Genomic DNA, 18,348 nt, shown 5'->3' on the forward strand with positions numbered 1-18,348 from the left:
AAACTCCTACGAGAGCTTTTTCAAATACATGAGCTTGGGCGCCGAAATGTTTAAGAATATGACCTTTTGTTTGTAATAGGTAAAAATTGAAGTGAAAATATTGGTTGCTAGTGGCGGTTGGTTGGGTCGTGATAGGGGGTTAGTAGGCCAGTAGTAGATGAACTAGTATGGTTGTTGAGTTTTAAGTTGTCGTAGTAGTCAGGGTGAAGTGGTAGGTGTGATAGGGAAGGGGCTATAGTAGTGGTAGGTGGGCTGGAATGATTGTTAGTTTTAAGTTGTTGTAGTAAGCAGGGTGCATTGGTTGTCACAGGTGGGCAGTGGTCGGTGAAGAACTCAAATACATAGGTGTCGGCTAAAGTGGGTACATTGTGTGCGGGCTGAGGTGGTTATCGTGGTAGAACAAAGGGAGTTGTGGAGGGACGGATGGATGGGTGGTGGGCGGGCTCGTGTCAGGCCTCGCGGGGGTCCTCTCTGACTTGTTTGTGCTCGAGACGGAAATACGGTGTCGTGTAACTGAGCCATTCATGCGTGGAGGCGATAGTGCGGGTGGGGCGGCGTGAATGGGACAGCAAACAGTGAGGGTGCAGTATCGATGAGAGTGCAGAAGGCGTGGTGCGATGGAGATAGTATGGATGCGTATAGATAAATGGATGAAGTGAGACAATGTAAATCGGGTACATAGTATAAATCGCATGAAGTGAGGGAAGATATACTCTAAAAATAAGTATAGTAGGGTATCTGTACTTGTGTTTCCGGGGTAAAGTCATGCATGTAAGGGTCTGTCAAGTAAGGTATGTAGTTATATTCTTAAACATTTCGGCGCCCAAAAACACACGTTTACCAAGGCTTTCGTAAGAGTTGTGCGCATTTCCATGGGTAGTTTTGTGTACCTGGTGGTAGTTTGACCCTTCTTCCGTACCCTGAACTAAAAAAACCACTCATGAAAACCTGGCCTTCGTCCTTTTCGGTTTTTGGAAATGGGCTAGTTGATATGAGTGGCGAAAGCATCTGAAAATACCGACCGTCGAGGCAAACACCAAAACTCTAAGCGGGTCACGTGACGAGTTGGCACTAATCGGTGTTCCAAAGGAGTGGAAACAAACAAGAGAATGATAAGATCTGTGAAATGTATGTTATCAGAGCAAGGACAAACGTGGGGGTATGTTTGGCAGAAGGCTGTTGTCGCCTCATGTGTGTGTGTGTGTGTGTGTGTGTGTGAGAGAGAGAGAGAGAGAGAGAGAGAGAGAGAGAGAGAGAGAGAGAGAGAGAGAGAGAGAGAGAGAGAGAGAGAGAGAGGTGTAACTTGATTTTTTTTTTTTCCAGAGGACTTGGGAGTGCACATTTATATCGACACAAACTTTCCCAGACGAGATAACTTTGAGTTTTGGCTGGTTGATATACGAGTTGAATGATGTTCATCTTAGTGGGTTCGAAGTTTACCGTACCACTCTGGAGAATGAACTTTGGTAATCTCTCCAGACCGTAAAATTTAACCACAAAGCCCCAAGTGATCTCAGGGCCGCATGTTTCGGCCCAATCGCTGCAATGAAATTTTTTTGCATGACGTGCGTTTTAATGCTGCAAAAGACAAAAGAAAAGAAAAAAAGAAATAAATAACGGACACTAAAATGAAAATAAAATTGAAAGTGTAGGTCTTGGGTTCGTGCAGTCACTTTAGTAAGGTCGTGCATCTTAACGCACCACCTCATCACGCACGCACACACGCACCCACTTCACGGGTCCCTCACCTTGCAGAGCGTGATTTGAAATGTTTGCTTGTGTTACTATAGACGTCCTCCTGAAGCTTGCCAATTTAGATTTTTATGCGTTATCATCATCAGCCATCTTAGTCTACTTCCTCACGATTTCTTTCCTCTTTTCAGGTATTTCTTACGTTTTCTTCCTCTTTTCATGGATTTCTTACGTTTTCTTCCTCTTTTCATGGATTTCTTACGTTTTCTTCCTCTTTTCATGGATTTCTTACGTTTTCTTCCTCTTTTCATGGATTTCTCACGTTTCCTTCCTCTTTTCACGGATTTAGGACAAAGACCTTTCCCAGAATCCTCCTCCAACTGTCCTCCAACTCCAACCATATTTCTCCAACAGATGCTCTAAGTTTATCGCTTCCCGGATCTCTGCTATTTCTGGTTTATCGCTCCGGTACTTTGGTCGTCCATCTGTTACTGGCTCTACTCGTGATAGAACTTACCCAAATCCTTAATTACCGTACTTCGACAATAGGAAGCCAAATGCAGCATGGCAAGGACTCATCTACTTTGGGTGTGTTCCTACAGCGTGCACAGAGACCAACACTACTCTAAGGTGTGCATGATGTGTGAGGTGAGGGAGGGGGATACATTATGTTCTCGCACGCAAAGCTTCCGGTAGAATATTTTTTTAGGGTTATTCTGGAGAGTTGTTGTTCCGGGCAAGATTATAGTGAAATGCTCCGGTTCTAGCGCTGTGCTCTTTATCTAGTCCTTGTCCTTCTCCTTTTTGTTCTTCATCATCATCATTCTTCTTGTTCTTTTCTTCATCATCATTTTCGTCTTCTTTATCTATTTCCTCTTTTCCTTCTTCCTTCCTTCTTCCTTTTTATATTGGCGTTGTTGCTGTTGTTATTATTGTTGCCTTTGTCGTTGTCGTCATCATCATAATCGTCATCATCATTACCACTATCACCACCATCATCATCATTATCATATTTTTCTTTTTCATCCTAATCTTCCTTCTCCCTTGAGTGTGTGAGTGTGAATTTACTGATTGAATGAACGAAGGGGAGGGAGGGGGAAGGGGGAAAGGGTTACGTGGAGTGAATGAACGACTGGATGAATGAAGCGGGGGTGCCGGGGGGGAGGGGACAGGGGGGGCGGAAGCCAGGTAGTGCACTGAGCTCAGGTAGGTAGCGGCGCTGTTACCTCAGAGTACACGGACTGCTGGAGGCTGCCGGTGTAGACATTGGAAGTCCCTCAAAGACAGCCAGGTGATGGGTAGGGGGACACCACACACACACACACCATTTCACTCCAAGGCTCCAAGTGATGGCGGCAGCGAAGGAGAGGAGGAGGAGGAGAAGCAAGAGCAGGAGCAAGAGCAGGAGCAGAAGGAGGAGCAAGAGCAAGACAAGGAGAGAGAGAGAGAGAGAGAGAGAGAGAGAGAGAGAGAGAGAGAGAGAGAGAGAGAGAGAGAGAGAGAGAGAGAGAGAGAGAGAGAGAGAGAGTAATTTATGCATACAGGAAATCAGACTCATCTCTCCAAGTTTGAAGGCGTCGTCCTAACCTAGACAGGAAAGGAAGTGATATGATAATGAAAACGATGATTCACACACGACACGTATAACATAACGAATTTTGTTCAGTGAAGAAAGTGGAATAACTGTAGTCATATATGGATACACTAAGGCCCATATTCTCAAACATTTCGGGGTTTACAATTGTACCCACGTTTGATTAGGCTTACGTAGAGGTTGTGGGTATTTCCATGGGGAGATTTATGAGCCTAGTGATAGTCTGACAAGGCCTCTGTACTATGAATGTGAAAAACACTCATATGAGAACGCAGCTAATGTCCTTTGTGGCTCTGGAAAGTATTTGTTGTGTGACCCGAAAGCGTCTGAAAACACGGGCCTAGGGTTGGTATTCTTAGACAGTTCCGACTCTCACATCAACTATTTCCAAAGGCCAAAAATGAAGGAAGGGATGGATGGGGAGAAATAGGAAGATATAGCAAAGGGAACAGGGCGAAAGTTAGAGTGCCCATGAGGTAGGAATAAACAAGAGGAAGAGGAACGAATTGTGAAGTGGAAGCAGGCAAGTGTGAGGGAAGATAGACTCTGGTTAGTATTCTTAGACAGTTCCGACTCTCACATCAGCTATTTCCAAAGGCCAAAAATGAGATCAGTCTGGTTCTAATGAGTGTTTTTGTAGGTTCATGCCACAGAAGAAGGGTCAAACTACCACTAGGGTCAATAAATTACCCCTGGAAATGCCCGAAACTCCTACGAAAGCCTTGTCAAATATGTGTGCTGGGGCGCCGGAGTGTGTAAGAATACGGCTTCAAAAACTATCGGTGCATTTTCTAGTCTAAACATTTCGAGACCAGAGACGATAACTTATTACGTTCGAGTTCGGCTCACCACCCGCCATACGTATCTTTCCGTAAGTCTTCGTTCGCTCCGTTCACTGAGAAGTTTTAGTAAGCGAGTCAGGGTGCGTGTGTTACATATATTTGGACGTCGGCAGTAAAGGAAATTAAATAGCTATACGATGTTGTGTATATATCATGGTTAATTCCCAGTGCTGAAAGATGGCGGTTCTCAATATTTTTGAGTCAGGTTATGAGTTTATGGTATTAGGCCTACTCGACATCACCGGTTGAAAGCCACCTCTCTTAATAAAGTTGTTGTTTAGGGAGGTATTAGTGTACTTCAAGTATAAATTTCTTGATCATGAGTTGCATAGTGATCGTAATTCTTGTGGATGAAGTGTAAAGTTTTAGGTCAAACGTTTCTCCAACCTATTAATATCAGGACTGTGGAGTCGGATATATAAAAATCGACTCCAGGGAATTTTAAGGTTGCGACTCCGACTCAGGCTCCACCTCCCTCCCCCTTCCCCTCTTCTGCAGTACAGTGGTGGGCAAATCAAATCCTGCCACGCCACACCACACCCAGCTACAGAACATCACACTTATCGTAAAGCAGTCGGAGTCGGAGATATTTTTACCGACTCCGGCCAAAAGTAGGCGACTCCGGCGACTCCGATTCCGACTCCACACCCGTGGTTAATATGTCTATGCATTCAGGTAGTCCTTATTGAAAAAAGACATTGGTAGAAACAGTTCCAGTGGCAAACATAAGAAAAGGCATTTTATTCTGCTATTAGTACAGAACGACCTTTAGTAGGGGACCTCCGTGCACCACGACTTTAAAATGTTCTTCCAGACACTTGTAGATTTTTTTTTCCAATAATTTAAGTTTAGAGATAGGACCAACGTAACAAAACCTTGTTTCCCATTGATGCAACATTGTTTCTTTTTTTTATCAGCTTCGAATTATTTTGTGATGAAACTATTAAAATCAGATGTCGTGTCGAAAGCAAATTATATTGTACTCTGATGTGGCATAGTTTCATGATTTTTTCGTCAGGTTATTCACAATCATTCAAATCTGCGTCAGATTAGTTCAGTATTTCTAAGCCATATATGGGAGCATAACCCTGCAGGCTACATGACATGCTCTTCAGTGATTAAATAGTCTGAAAACAATGTGTCTTTTTTTTCTTTAGCGAACAAAGTAATGTTAATAATAAAGTAAGATGTTTTTCTTTCAAAATCTCTCAAGCGTATTACTATCATTAATCAGCAGCTGCATCATGTTCAAGATAGCTGTTGGTTTTGATCTCGCATTATGCTTGCAGCTCACATTAAAGAAATTGGCTTGTAATGACCGGCCACTTTTCTGTAATCACGCTCATGTGGTGGTGGTGGTTTTGTGTGTGTGTGTGTGTGTGTGTGTGTGTGTGTGTGTGTGTGTGTGTGTTTATCCCATCCGTATGAATTAAACTAGCTAGATTTTATACCATTATTTTTAGCGCGGCATTGAAAATAACCTGCGCCACATCACTTAACATCATTACTGTTATATTTAAACCATCACCATTACCACCATTACCATTTTGTGTGTTCCGTGTCACAGCCAGCATCATCAGCATAAATATTTTGATGACAGTGAAATACCTCAGTTGTTAGTACAAAAAATCTTCCATCGTTGTCATCACCATTATCATCTTTACTATTTATTCTTTCTTTCATCATTATTATCATTATCTATATTTTTTTTCTTATTTTTCTTTTCTTTTTCCTTTTCCTCCTTTTTCTTATTTTTCGTCTTCTTGCTTTCACTAATAGCATCTTCTTTACCATTGTTTTCTTTTTCTTCTTCTTTATTTTTTCTGCTTCTACTACTACTTCTTCATGGAAATAATAATGATGACGATGAGGAGGATGAGAGAGAGAGAGAGAGAGAGAGAGAGAGAGAGAGAGAGAGAGAGAGAGAGAAGGTAAGGCGGGCGTGAGAACATGTTGGGTGGATGGGTGGAGTGTTTGGTCAAGGCCATGATATAGAGTCAGTATATCGTGTTGGAGGAGGCGGGGGGAGGTGTGGGTGGCGGGTTGGTGGAGCACGTTGGTGGGAGGTGTGGGTGGAGGTGGATAAGCAGGTGGGTGGTGGGGAGAGTCACGGTGCCACAGTCGAGTCGTGATGGCAGGTGAGGTTTGGGTCCGGAGCGGGGCGAGGGTGGGAAGTGGATTGGTGAGAGTGAAGGCTTGGGCAGGAGTGGGAACGAGTGTGGTGTGTGTAGGCTATAATTCCGGCCGGTCTGAGTGCGTTACAAAGCCATGAGGCGTTCTTACAGGCCACGATGGTGCTCATTTTCTACCTTGTTGCTTGCCCTTCTTGTTTGAACGAAAATGTCACACACACACACACACACACACACACACACACACACACACACACACACACACACACACACACACACACACACATTTTTTGACTTACTTAAAAGAAAAAAAAATGAAGATACAGAGACAGACTGAGACAGTCTCAGTCTCTGAGACATAGACAGACTGAGACAGTCTCAGTCTCTGAGACATAGACAAAGACTGAGTCTGAGACTGAGACTGAGCCAGACTGAGAGTTTCAGTCTCTGAGACAGAGTCTGAGAGACGTATGAGACGAGTCTGAGACAGAGACAGGGACTGAGACAAGTCTGAAACTGAGACAGAGACAGACTGAGACAGGCTGAGTCAGAGACGAGTCTGAGACGCGTCTGAGAAGGTTGAGATACGTGAGGAGACGGAGGCAGTGGTTTTACGAGAGGATAAAAAAGGGACACCGGTCTGATCTTAATACTGCGCAGCATTGGTGATCATCATGTTTATGTATATATGAGATATTTATTTACGTGCAGTGCCGGGAGGAACTGCTTGACTTGTGCGGCGATGTAAATACTTGTATAACCTTAATTCGCTATTTATATGGCGAAGCATACCGGCCACGCGAAAGATGCGGCAAAAAGTGTGTGTGTGTGTGTGTGTGATACCCACAGCCGGTGCTGTTATGAGTGAATTTATATACCGGCTCCGGTTTCTAAGCTCATACCTCTTGTGTTCCTTGTCGGAGTTAAAATCAAGGAGCAACAACAAGCAGCTTTCTTCGGGATCTCGCCTTTCGAAGCAGGCGGTGTTGCTTGATGCGGGACTCCACGAATGTTGGTGTTAATAATATTGTCTCGAGGACTTGCCGCCGAGTAGACAACGATTGGCCGTGCTGCCCCGTCCCGTCACGCCTGGATTCACGCCTTCCGCCGACGATGATGTGGTAGGGGCGCCTTTGTCAACCCAAGCAATAGCCTTTATGGAGGGGAGGGATCTGAACCATGCCAGTAATTACCGCCCGATTTATTTATTAGTATTAATTTAGTTAAGTTTAATTTGTTGTGATTGTTGAGTGCGTGGAGTCTGCAAGTCAGTGGCTGGGTGCACTTCCAGTCCTCCCCCGGACACGGCGCGCCGCGGGGGCATTAACTGTTCTCCTGCCAAGAATCGCTGGTTCTGCCACAGGCGGTGGAGGCGAGCTGATTTCTCATACATTATTTTCATACGAAATCGATATTCTATTTATTTGTTTATTGGTGTTTTAAAAATCACCAGTTTCATATGGAATTGAATGAAAGGATAAATGTGAAATAGATTTAAATAGTTTCCTCATTTTCTTTGTTAGTATTGTAAGCAACTCGAGATGGCGTTGATATTTCATTTGAGAAGAAAGGCGGAAACGGGATGTTACTATGATATGTAACCAGCCCCTTTGTTTTCATCCATTTCGAAAGCCCTTTATCTCTCTCTCTCTCTCTCTCTCTCTCTCTCTCTCTCTCTCTCTCTCTCTCTCTCTCTCTCTCTATGTATTTTGTTGCCAAAGTCCCTTGTGTGTGTGTGTGTGTGTGTGTGTGTGTGTGTGTGTGTGTGTGTGTGTGTGTGTGTGTACGTACCTATATACTTTTTGCCTACTTGTAATTTATAGGAGTGATTCAAGTCAGTAGTAAGTCCTAAGGTGTGAGATCCTCTTAGATGGGTGACTCGCCTTTGGCAGTGTCAGACCACCAACCAACCCCGGGAGGCGGCACAACCCCCGCCTGACATCCGGTACCCATTCCCTGCTGGCTGAACAGGGGCACGGGTAGACTCCCATCCGTCGCCACTCCGCTCAGGACCTCTCTTGTGAGCCGAGCGGTGTGTGTGTGTGTGTGTGTGTGTAGGGGGTTAAATGGCGGAATAAATGGCGTGCGTGTGGAGGGAGGAGTGAGTGGGAGGCGGCAGGGGTTAATCGTAAGAGGCGGAGTCTGCTGGGCGGCTTGGTGGCTGCTGGGTGGCGAGGGGTGGATCCTCATGGACTCACCTAACAGCTGTTCGTGCTGTCCCCACCACCTGCTTTGTTCCGGGGTTGCAGCTGCTCCCCCCAACCCCCCCATCCTCACCCGCCTCTCTCTCTCTCTCTCTCTCTCTCTCTCTCTCTCTCTCTCTCTCTCTCTTCATACCCCCCCCTCACACACACTTCTCTCTCTGGCTTTCCTCACCCCATATCTTATCTTTTTCCCTCCTCTACACTCCCATTGCCCTCTCCTTCTCCCTCTCCCGTTATCTACGTTTACCTCCCACGCTCTCTCCCTCCCGCTCTTCCTCTCCTCCTCATCCCCCAAGGCTCCTCGTGTCCCGTATCTCGTCTGGTCTTGGTCTTGCCAGCCCCATGAGCTTCCCAGGCCAAAGCTTGTGCACTACTACGAAATGGAAGTGTCGTGACGTTAGCTTGGGCTTTGTGTGTGTGTGTGTGTGTGTGTGTGTGTATTACAGTTCCGCACAATGGTTACGTAGATTGAGCATACCGTACTATATATTTTTTTAGTCAATACGTCTGCAGCATGTGAATAAGATGGCCATCGTTTTAGTTGCTTTAGTTAGTTTTTGTGAGGTGCGGGTTGAATGGAGTACTGTGAAGCTGCTCCACGCCTACGTTGTGAGAACCCTCATTCTCTCTCTCTCTCTCTCTCTCTCTCTCTCTCTCTCTCTCTCTCTCTCTCTCTCTCTCACACACACACACACACACACACACACACAAAGCACGGAATAAGTATTCATGAGTAGTTTAAAATATGAATACAAGAAGTTTGGAAACAGTTCGCAGGCTTTTTTTGTATAGAGTTTTTACTACCACTTTCTTCTTTGGATAAAAGATAAGGATATCTTTTTTTTTTTATCTGAGTGAGACACCAGGTCCTCTGCCTCAAAAAGTCATTACAATATAATTAGCTATTGTAAGCGATTACTCACTCGATATCCTATCAGGAGAGAGTAAAGTGGTGAACAATGTTACACTGTTCCCGAGTCCATGAGTTGGTGAGGAATGGGGGCAGTGACGGCCGAGCAGATATAACTGTGGCTAGGTGATCACTGAACCCACCCTCCGAGTATGTAAGGACATGCATCACCCTCCACCGCATCGCCGCTTAGTTTAAAGACAGCTATTTTTTGCTCATCATTTATTGCTAGTTTTCCTTCTATTTTATCTTTGATAACACGTTGAAAGGAGTTACTACATATTATAATTACTATAATGAAGATAAGTCTTCTGTCCTCTTGGGTATAAGATATCGCTTCTGCACCTTATGTAATGTGTAGATTTCAAATTTGCCAAGTGCACTATGTTTTAGAAGACCATCATAGGTATTACAATATGATAAAAATTTGGTATATATAAGACTGCCGGTGTCCATTTACACTGAAATTGAGATCTTATCATTTGCTAGATGCAACATTCTTCTACTCAGTAAAAGTATCAAAATATCAAATAAAGTCGCTTGAGCAACGTAGTATGTGACCAGAAACCACTATAAAGTAGTGACTAGCACATCGTTCAGCAGATGTATATCAGCATTGTTGTTTGATACTCATGATGAGGTTGATTATAGAAAAAAAGTTCCCATAAAGCAGAATGAGGAAACGATTTTTGTAAGATTAGTGTAAGTGCATGCAGAATTTTGAGCAGCTGTGGTTCATAGTACAAAATAAAACGTTGATACTTAAGCTTGTGAGATTTCTGTAAGTGCACTCATCATTTTGAGCAGCTGTGGTTCATACCATAAAATAAAACGCTAATCATGCAGCAGCAGTAACGTGTCCCTGGCCCGCTGTGAAGATGCACCAATACACACACCGGTGGACCGTGACCTACTGCTTGGGCCCCGCTGTGTGCGTAGACCCCATTTCGCACTCCGCTCTTTTCCTCTCTTCTTTCCTCTCTCCGGGTCAAAGTCATGTGCCTGTCTATTGAAACCGGTGCATGGTCAGTTCGTACATCGCACACTTCGTTCATGTAGTGTTTTGTGGAAGCTTTTTGCACTTGTATAGTGTTCCGTTGAGTGTGGATGTATTGTACAGTGCATACGAGGGAAAGATTGACCCCTTCCTTCCACTCTCCACCTTGCGTAAGCTTGCCACCTTCACTCCACTCGCCTGCTCAGTCACATTCTCTCTCTCTCTCTCTCTCTCTCTCTCTCTCTCTCTCTCTCTCTCTCTCTCTCTCTCTCTCTCTCAAATCTAGGCGTTCTCTCCTTCATTCACTTTCATTCACCAGTATTCATGCCTTCACTCACGTTTTCACTTTTTTTTTCATTCACTGACAGACCAACCCAAGGCCAAGAGAATATACCTCTTCTGCTGGCCGTGGACCAACCCACCCACCCACCCACTCGCTATCCAGGAACGATGATCTACACGTTTCCTTTCCTAGTACTCTGACGGACTCGCTCACACCCACCCACTCGCCCCTTCGCTTCCTACCCCATCCGCCAGTCGCTCATCCTCACGTGCACAACTGAAGCACATGTAGGATGGGGCAGGATCACCCCCCCCCCCCCCTGCGGCAGGAGAGGTCACGCCGATAACCTGGCACCACATGACCTTCTGGTGGATGGAGCAACGGGAGAAGGATGCTGTGTGTGTATGTGTGTGTGTGTGTGTGTGTGTGTGTGTGTGTCGTGATCCGGGAATATAAGTAGTACTGATCAGCCTGGGTTCTAATCCTCCCTATTCCCGGCTCCCTCACATCTTCACATTCCTGATCCGCTCTCCTTATATGTTACTCGCACTGCATGTCTGGCTGCCGCATATCTTCCCCAGCTCGCCTCCCACTTCTTCACTCACTAACTTTTCACCTCCCGTATCATCAGCCATGTATATGTCAAGTTCTCCCTTGACCTCTTCTATAACTCTCTCTCTCTCTCTCTCTCTCTCTCTCTCTCTCTCTCTCTCTCTCTCTCTCTCTCTCTCTCTCTCTCTCTCTCTCGTTCACTTGAGGCATAACTAACATCTGCTAATTGTGTTTACCCTTCACGTTAGTCCCAGCCTACAGCTTCATGACTGTTCGACTTATCGTCCATCTACCACCCATTCACGATTTGGTTGCCCTTTCTTTCAAGTATTGACGATAAATGGGTTTATAACAGTTATAGCGTCTCCTTTATTCCCTGTTGTCTCCTGTTTGTGTTATGTCCTTTCTAGTAATCCCACAGTTTAGGAATATTTTATGATTGTGACAATAATCGGAGTAATCTATAAAGGGAACATTTTGCATATTAGTGGTAATTGATATATATATATATATATATATATATATATATATATATATATATATATATATATATATATATATATATATATATATATATATATATATATATATATTTGTGTGTGTGTGTGTGTGTGTGTGTGTGTGTGTCCAAGGCTTGGATTCAACACGTTTATATGAACTATTAATACAGCGTGGGATATGTGGTGACCGTACAAACCACCGCATATGCAGTTCCTTCTCTCGCATGTTGTCAGCTTCCCCGTAAGGTCGCGGCTGCACCCAAGGAATCTTAGAGGCTAGAAACCTTGGCCTCACACTGAAGGTGACGTCACCGCCCCCGAAAAGAATCATCACGCGTGACACTTTATGAACCCGGAGCCAATCAGCTTCGAGATAAACAAGTGATCTGATGTACGCATATATACGAATGAATGTTGATATGAAGACATGATAACACGAAACCTTTATACTACAACTAGGTAAATCTAATAACACACACACACACACACACACACACACACACACACACACTTGCAATGGGCCGAGACGTGAAGGCCTTGAGCAGTAGGGTACCATTTGGCTTGGCGTTACAGTGTTTGCCTCTAGTCTCGAGAGCCCAGGTTCGAATCTTAGCCCAGTCAGTGGGAAGTAATCCGGATTAGCTTAATTTCTCATGTTCTTCGAGAAGCGAAAATTCCACCTATGACACGCATGTAAGGGTAGTATATATGGTGGAATACTCTATGCTTCGTTTGACTGTAAACCTTGCATATCAAGGAAAATTGATCGAAACGTGTTGGACAGACAACCGTATGATTATGACCACAAGTTTAGCACAGGTATTGTGCAATGTACGGCGAGGGGCTTCTACTACCTATCTCTGTTACGATCGAAGTTACGATCATTCACATGTGGAAATCAATGTTAATAAATACATGTATGTGTTATCATCGGTAAATTATATGTACACTTAACCATATTAATATCAAAATATCATTCAGGTCAATGTGATGAAAGCATTTTCGATCGGTGTTGCTTTGTGACGAAACATGTCTATTACTGTGTGCATTACTGTTATGTATATGATATCCAAACAATATACACTTGCCCTCATTAACATAAGCAAATCATTAGATCATCCTCATGGTAGATGGAACTGGTAAATGGAACGAACGACCTGATCCACGAAACTATGCCACTTAATACTAGCCCGCATCTGCTGGTAGTGACGTCATGGTCTGCACTCCCGCATCAGGTCTGCCAACATAAACACGCTGCGGTAAAGATTCCGATTTTCCCCGTTATTGCTATTGTCCACCTCATGGGGTTAGGTTCGTTATATACCTATTTACAGATTTTTCTGCTCGCTGTATGTGCGTGTTACCTAGAGTACTTCGGTTAACCCTTATTATTTTGTGTATGGGCTTGTTTTACTAATGAACTTTGTGATTTTACGCGTTATTACTATTGTTCACCTCACTCGGTTAAGTAAGCAATATATCCATTTTTAAGATTGTTTTCTGACTATGTGCGTGTGTGCATGGTTCTTAGGTTGATTTAAGTGTTATTTTTTGTGTGTGGACTTATGATCATGAGCTTTATTACATTATATATAGTTGATTTATTGGTTATCATTTTCCAGACCAAATATGCACTTTTTTTTGTGGATGAGAAGTACATCTGCCTGGTCTAACGACTAGCTTATTTTTGTCAGAAGGGCTAATTATGCATATGAACTTTCTTGTATTAGCATATTTACAGTTTATTGTTATTTTCCAGACCAAATATGCACTCCTGGACGAGAGAGACATCTGCCTGGTCCAACAATTCGCCTTCGAAGCACGAGTCGAGATCAACCGAGACGGGAACGGGGCCGCGATCTACGCCTGGGCTTACGACATCACTCGCGGCAGGACCTCGGGCCAGTACGTCCACGACCTCCTCTGGTGAGTATGATTTCGCGATAATAAAGGCCATATTCTAGTGCACATGGGAGTCCAAACACACACATTTGATAAGGTTATCATAAGAGTTTTGGGCATTTGCAGGGAACGTTTCATGACCTGGTAGTTCGGTTGTTCTTTTGTGCCATGAACTTACAAAAACACTAGAACGCGATTGGTCTTCTGTTCGTCCTTTGGAAATAGTTTGTGGAGGTGGAAGTGTCTGAGAAAACCGACCTAGGCACAGGAACTCGACCCTGGATACCTAACATTACCTCCCTACTCACCTAGCCTACTCACCTGGTTGACCTTTCCTCAACAGGTTTTATTAACGCGCCTATATATCTCGTTTCCTACATAACCAATTGCTCTTTTGGTGTTGTTTATGTATTCCACTAATCTTTAAATCTCCCGGAAAACCATAGGATAATATGACCACTCTGGTGTTTTGGTGAGTCTGAGTTTGCGATAGTAAGACATAAACTTGGTAACACGGTGAAGATTGGGTTTAATAACGCATCTCGTTTCCCTACTTAACCCACTGCTCTTCTTTTGCCATATATGTAAGTTTATTATACTAACCTTCAAATCTTCCGGAAAACCATAGGATATTATAGCCAGTCGTAGCCGATAACGACCTCCCTAGACTTACCAGAATACTTAACTGGTTGGGTTTTCCTCAATAAGATGGCGCCATTATAAACACTTGCCTGCGCCATAACGGGGAAAAGACCATAAATAGAATAGAGCTCCTAGACATTCCAGCACTCAGCTAGGCTCTATAAGCATTTTTCTACTTATACTTTAGGGTTTGGACTTGAGGTTTTGCTGGAGGGGGTATGTCATGCATGCTTTTAACAGGGCTTATTAATATATACAAACATCTACTGTGGGTGTATGTTGAACTTAATCCACTTGGCTGGTCCTCTTTCTACGGCTCCTCACTCTTGTTTATATTAGACTTTCTGCTGCTGCCTTAACAAATTTTGCAATTTAGACTTATGAATGGGCATTTTTTGATTGAGCAGAAAGTGGCCTAAGTATAAAAAACTTGTTGGGGATATGTTTTTTTGAGAGTAAGTGTGATGTACAGTGAAATTATGACGTAAACAGACACAAAGACAGGAATTAGGATGACTATGGGGGTAATAACAAAGGAAAACGAATCAATAACATATGGTAAAAAGTAATATGAGCTACTGATCAATAATTTAAAAAATAGTCAGCTCATCTTCTGGTTGAGACCAATAATATTTTGTATATTTGATATTTATGCCTAGTCTTTACTTTAATCGCAGAAAAATAATGAGTACCAATTCTTAGTGAGAACAAAATAATCACCTAATAAATACGATGGTGGAGCAAATTATTTTACTTTTGTCTGTCTTGTCTCTTTCTCTAGGGAAACACACAGAGGAGGAATTGCATCTGGATGGAGAGTAGTGCATCTAAACCAAGTAACTGTAGATAACAGATTAGACAATTTAGCATTAGTGCCTGTAGGAGCCAAGCAGCCCTCAACCCCATCTCCCACAACTCCAAGGGACCAATCGCTCTACTGGGTTGCGATCCAGCAATTACCTGCTGATCCTGTGGAGGAGGTAAGTGTTGTATGTTTCCACTTGTTGAAGAAATATGACAAATTAGCTAGTGTGTAGGTGAGCATCTGGTGTGTCTTTGAGAAGATAGTTGTGTACTGACTAATGACTATCTCACATCTCTGCTCATATTTTTGAGCATATAAGGTGGACCCAGTTTTGATAAGCATCTTTATGAAAAAGGTAAAAACATTGCAAATGTATTGATCTTTATTTATCTTTATTTAGGATAAGACATCATTTTACATCATATTTCAGTGTGAATATTTTGCCACATCACAAATACAAGATGATAAAGCCACTATTAGCTGTTTATAGTGAGAGCACAGTGTAGTGGAACTTTTGCAGTTTGTCATATATGATGTACGGGATGATAGTTTGAAGGATTAGAGCAGGCAGCTTTCTCAGGCACAGGTTGTATGTAGGCATACTTCTAGAAGGCAGGAAAGATAGATGTTGAAAGGGAAAGGAGTTTGACCAGGCAGGGTATCAGAAGAGAATCACCGTTTTTAAAGACATTTGGAGGCTGTCCATTGGGTTCATAAGCCTTCTGAGGGCAGAGAAAACATAATTTTAAGTATTGTATTTTAATAACAGGCATAGTGGAAGGGGGATGAGTTGGAAGAATAAGCCCTAAATTGTCTAAAGTGGAATTTATTTGAGAACGTTTAAGTGGAGAGTTCAGCTTTAGAAATGAATGTGACAGAAGTGTTGCCATTGGGATTTAGAAGATTGAAAGATGAAGAAATAAAATTGATAGAGATATTTTTGGTTAGATGCCAGAAGGCTCTGGAAGAATTAGAGTGCTCTGAAATTTGTGCAGGGAGGCTACTGTGGCTTACTGTTGTACAGATATTTGTGTCCCTACTCAGACCTCTCCCCTCACTACATCATCAAACCTATTACATTCAACCCTTACAACTTACTGGGTAAAGAGGGGAAAATATCACACAACGGCACACATATTACTTGAAACCACAGTGTGTGAAAACGAATTAGGGGTGACCTGCCCATGACCAAGGATAACAGATGATGAGGATAGTTTGCCAAGCAGTGTTTTACCCACAATGCATCATGCGTTGTGACTCCTGACCCAGTTATATGCAGAACGTTGAGTGGTATCCTGATATTCTACTGCATTAATCTCCATAATATGAGTATTTTGGCAGTTTGGCAATTGAGCACTGTACTTTTTTTGGTACCACTCAAATCTGTGTTTATATGCGAGTCACAGTCAACTTCATGCTTAAAAGTATTGCCTCTTTAATCAATTGTTTTGTAATGGTTGGCTTTGATGGTTTTTATAATGTTTTGTTTTCAGGTGCCAATCATAAGTTATTGGAGAGATCCTACTGTATAGTAGCTATGAAAATGAATGCCAGCATAGATGTGCTAATGTGTTGTTATGAAGATATGAACTTCTATTGTTGATAACATGAACTGACCACTCATGAGCCTCCCAGTATGCATTCAACCGACTTTGGTTCTGACTCAGCTTGAAACATTCTTATTTGTCCATATTATTTAGATTTGAGTAGTAATGATATACAAAGTTTATTTTAATGCTCTCCCAGGACTGACTGGTTTTCTCATATTTTACAGCAATATGGGGATTTTGTAGTAACACGATACTTCAATGCAAATGGTGAAGTGGTGGAGGAAGAGGAGGATTGTTACTTTGAATGTCGATATCCTCCTTGCACGAATATAGAAAAGGAACTACGAGAGTTTTCAATATGTGGGAGATGTCAGGTAAGTGCTTAAACCTTGTGAGGGCACAGTTCTCATGAATATATGTGATTTTTTAAGTATCTAGTTACAAGGCATTGGAATTTATATTAATCAAACAAGTTTTGTATCAATAGCACATAATACTTATAAAGTTTTTAATACCTTTATACATCACACCCTAAACCACTTCCTCCCATGTTAACAGGAAGCAAGGTACTGCGGCACATATTGTCAACAGAAGGACTGGCCAGTGCACAAGAAACTCTGTCGAGAAAAGCGTCGGCCTTGTTTGACAGAGCGACCTCCAGAGCGTTAACCACACCTGCACTAGTCACACCCTGGGTAATGTTAGTTTTTCTGTTCAAGAGGTTGACTTATGTATCACACACACATAGATATTTCCTTGAAAAGCCCCACATGATTATTATGTTTTTTTGTAAACAATAGTGGGGGAGCAATTTGTTAAGAGTAAAATGCCAGGACAAGAAACTGGTTTGGGTGACCTCTCCAGGGTCTTAATAAGTTCAATGGCCACATGGTCATGCATGTACAGTATATTCTTGAGTTGAAAGAGCAGCATGAGAGGTCAAAACAGGAATGGATGGAAGTAGTTATGAAACAATATGATGTTTAGACACTAAGGGAAGGACACTATGAAAATGAAGCCATGAAAAGAGACGTGAGAATAGGTCTCGGGGGATGAAAATGAGAGAGGAGAATGCAGACGTAAAAATAGTGTATGAGACAAGTATTGAATGTGAAGCCAGTGATGCTCTTGAGAACACACAAACTATGTTTTGCAAAGGAAGGAAGCAGGTATTATGAAATATCATGAAACCGTAATGAACGGAGGTAAATAAGAGTTAGAGGAAGACACTAAATATATTACAAAAGATAGAAAACTAATGAGATCCACTATTGAGAGAAACAAATGTGGAGTAAAGTGGATGTGCTAACTTGAGGAGAAAGATGTTCTATACCAAGCTCGACTTGTAGTCGACCTGTGCCAGTGCCCTCGAGCGACACTCATTGCCTTGGGTGAAATTAATGCATCTACTGGCACAGAGAGAGCTGGCTGAGTTATGTATTTGTCCCCACAGCTCTGGCAGTGAAAACGTAAACAATTCACTTCTGAATTTTGCAGTTCTCAAAAGGCATGTGCACTGTGTCCATTACTTGATCAGAAATTATGAATTTAGTGATTTTATAGTATTTAGGCCTTGTGTGAGCAAAGGTGAAGCAAGAAAGAGAAAGATAGGAAGAAAGAGAAAACTGAAGGAAATAGCCATCATAGTTGGTGTCATGAGAGCTGGCAGGGCTAATTTTTCAGGGAGGGACTCACAGACTTGGCATCATTGCTGGGTGATGGCACTGCACACACATTGGCCAA

General features: G+C 42.8%; 1 protein-coding gene across 4 annotated transcripts in view; it reads left to right on the forward strand.

Moving 5' to 3' along the window:
- Positions 1 to 18,348, forward strand: part of LOC127006247 (zinc finger MYND domain-containing protein 19-like) — a 43,145-nt gene that overhangs the window by 23,249 nt on the left and 1,548 nt on the right. The window contains exons 1-5 of one of the 4 annotated variants that reach the window (XM_050875885.1): positions 12,836 to 12,965; positions 13,466 to 13,632; positions 15,032 to 15,230; positions 16,830 to 16,979; positions 17,164 to 17,447. In XM_050875885.1, coding sequence (XP_050731842.1) covers positions 12,837 to 12,965; positions 13,466 to 13,632; positions 15,032 to 15,230; positions 16,830 to 16,979; positions 17,164 to 17,274 — 756 coding nt within the window. In that variant the 5' untranslated portion in view covers position 12,836 and the 3' untranslated portion in view covers positions 17,275 to 17,447. Of the gene's footprint in view, positions 1 to 12,835; positions 12,966 to 13,465; positions 13,633 to 15,031; positions 15,231 to 16,829; positions 16,980 to 17,163; positions 17,448 to 18,348 lie in introns of those variants that run through there. The other 3 variants (XR_007759314.1, XM_050875883.1, XM_050875886.1) reach the window with 3 other exon arrangements.

The sequence above is a fragment of the Eriocheir sinensis genome, chromosome 3, assembly GCF_024679095.1.
Source record: "Eriocheir sinensis breed Jianghai 21 chromosome 3, ASM2467909v1, whole genome shotgun sequence".
Taxonomy (NCBI): domain Eukaryota; kingdom Metazoa; phylum Arthropoda; class Malacostraca; order Decapoda; family Varunidae; genus Eriocheir; species Eriocheir sinensis.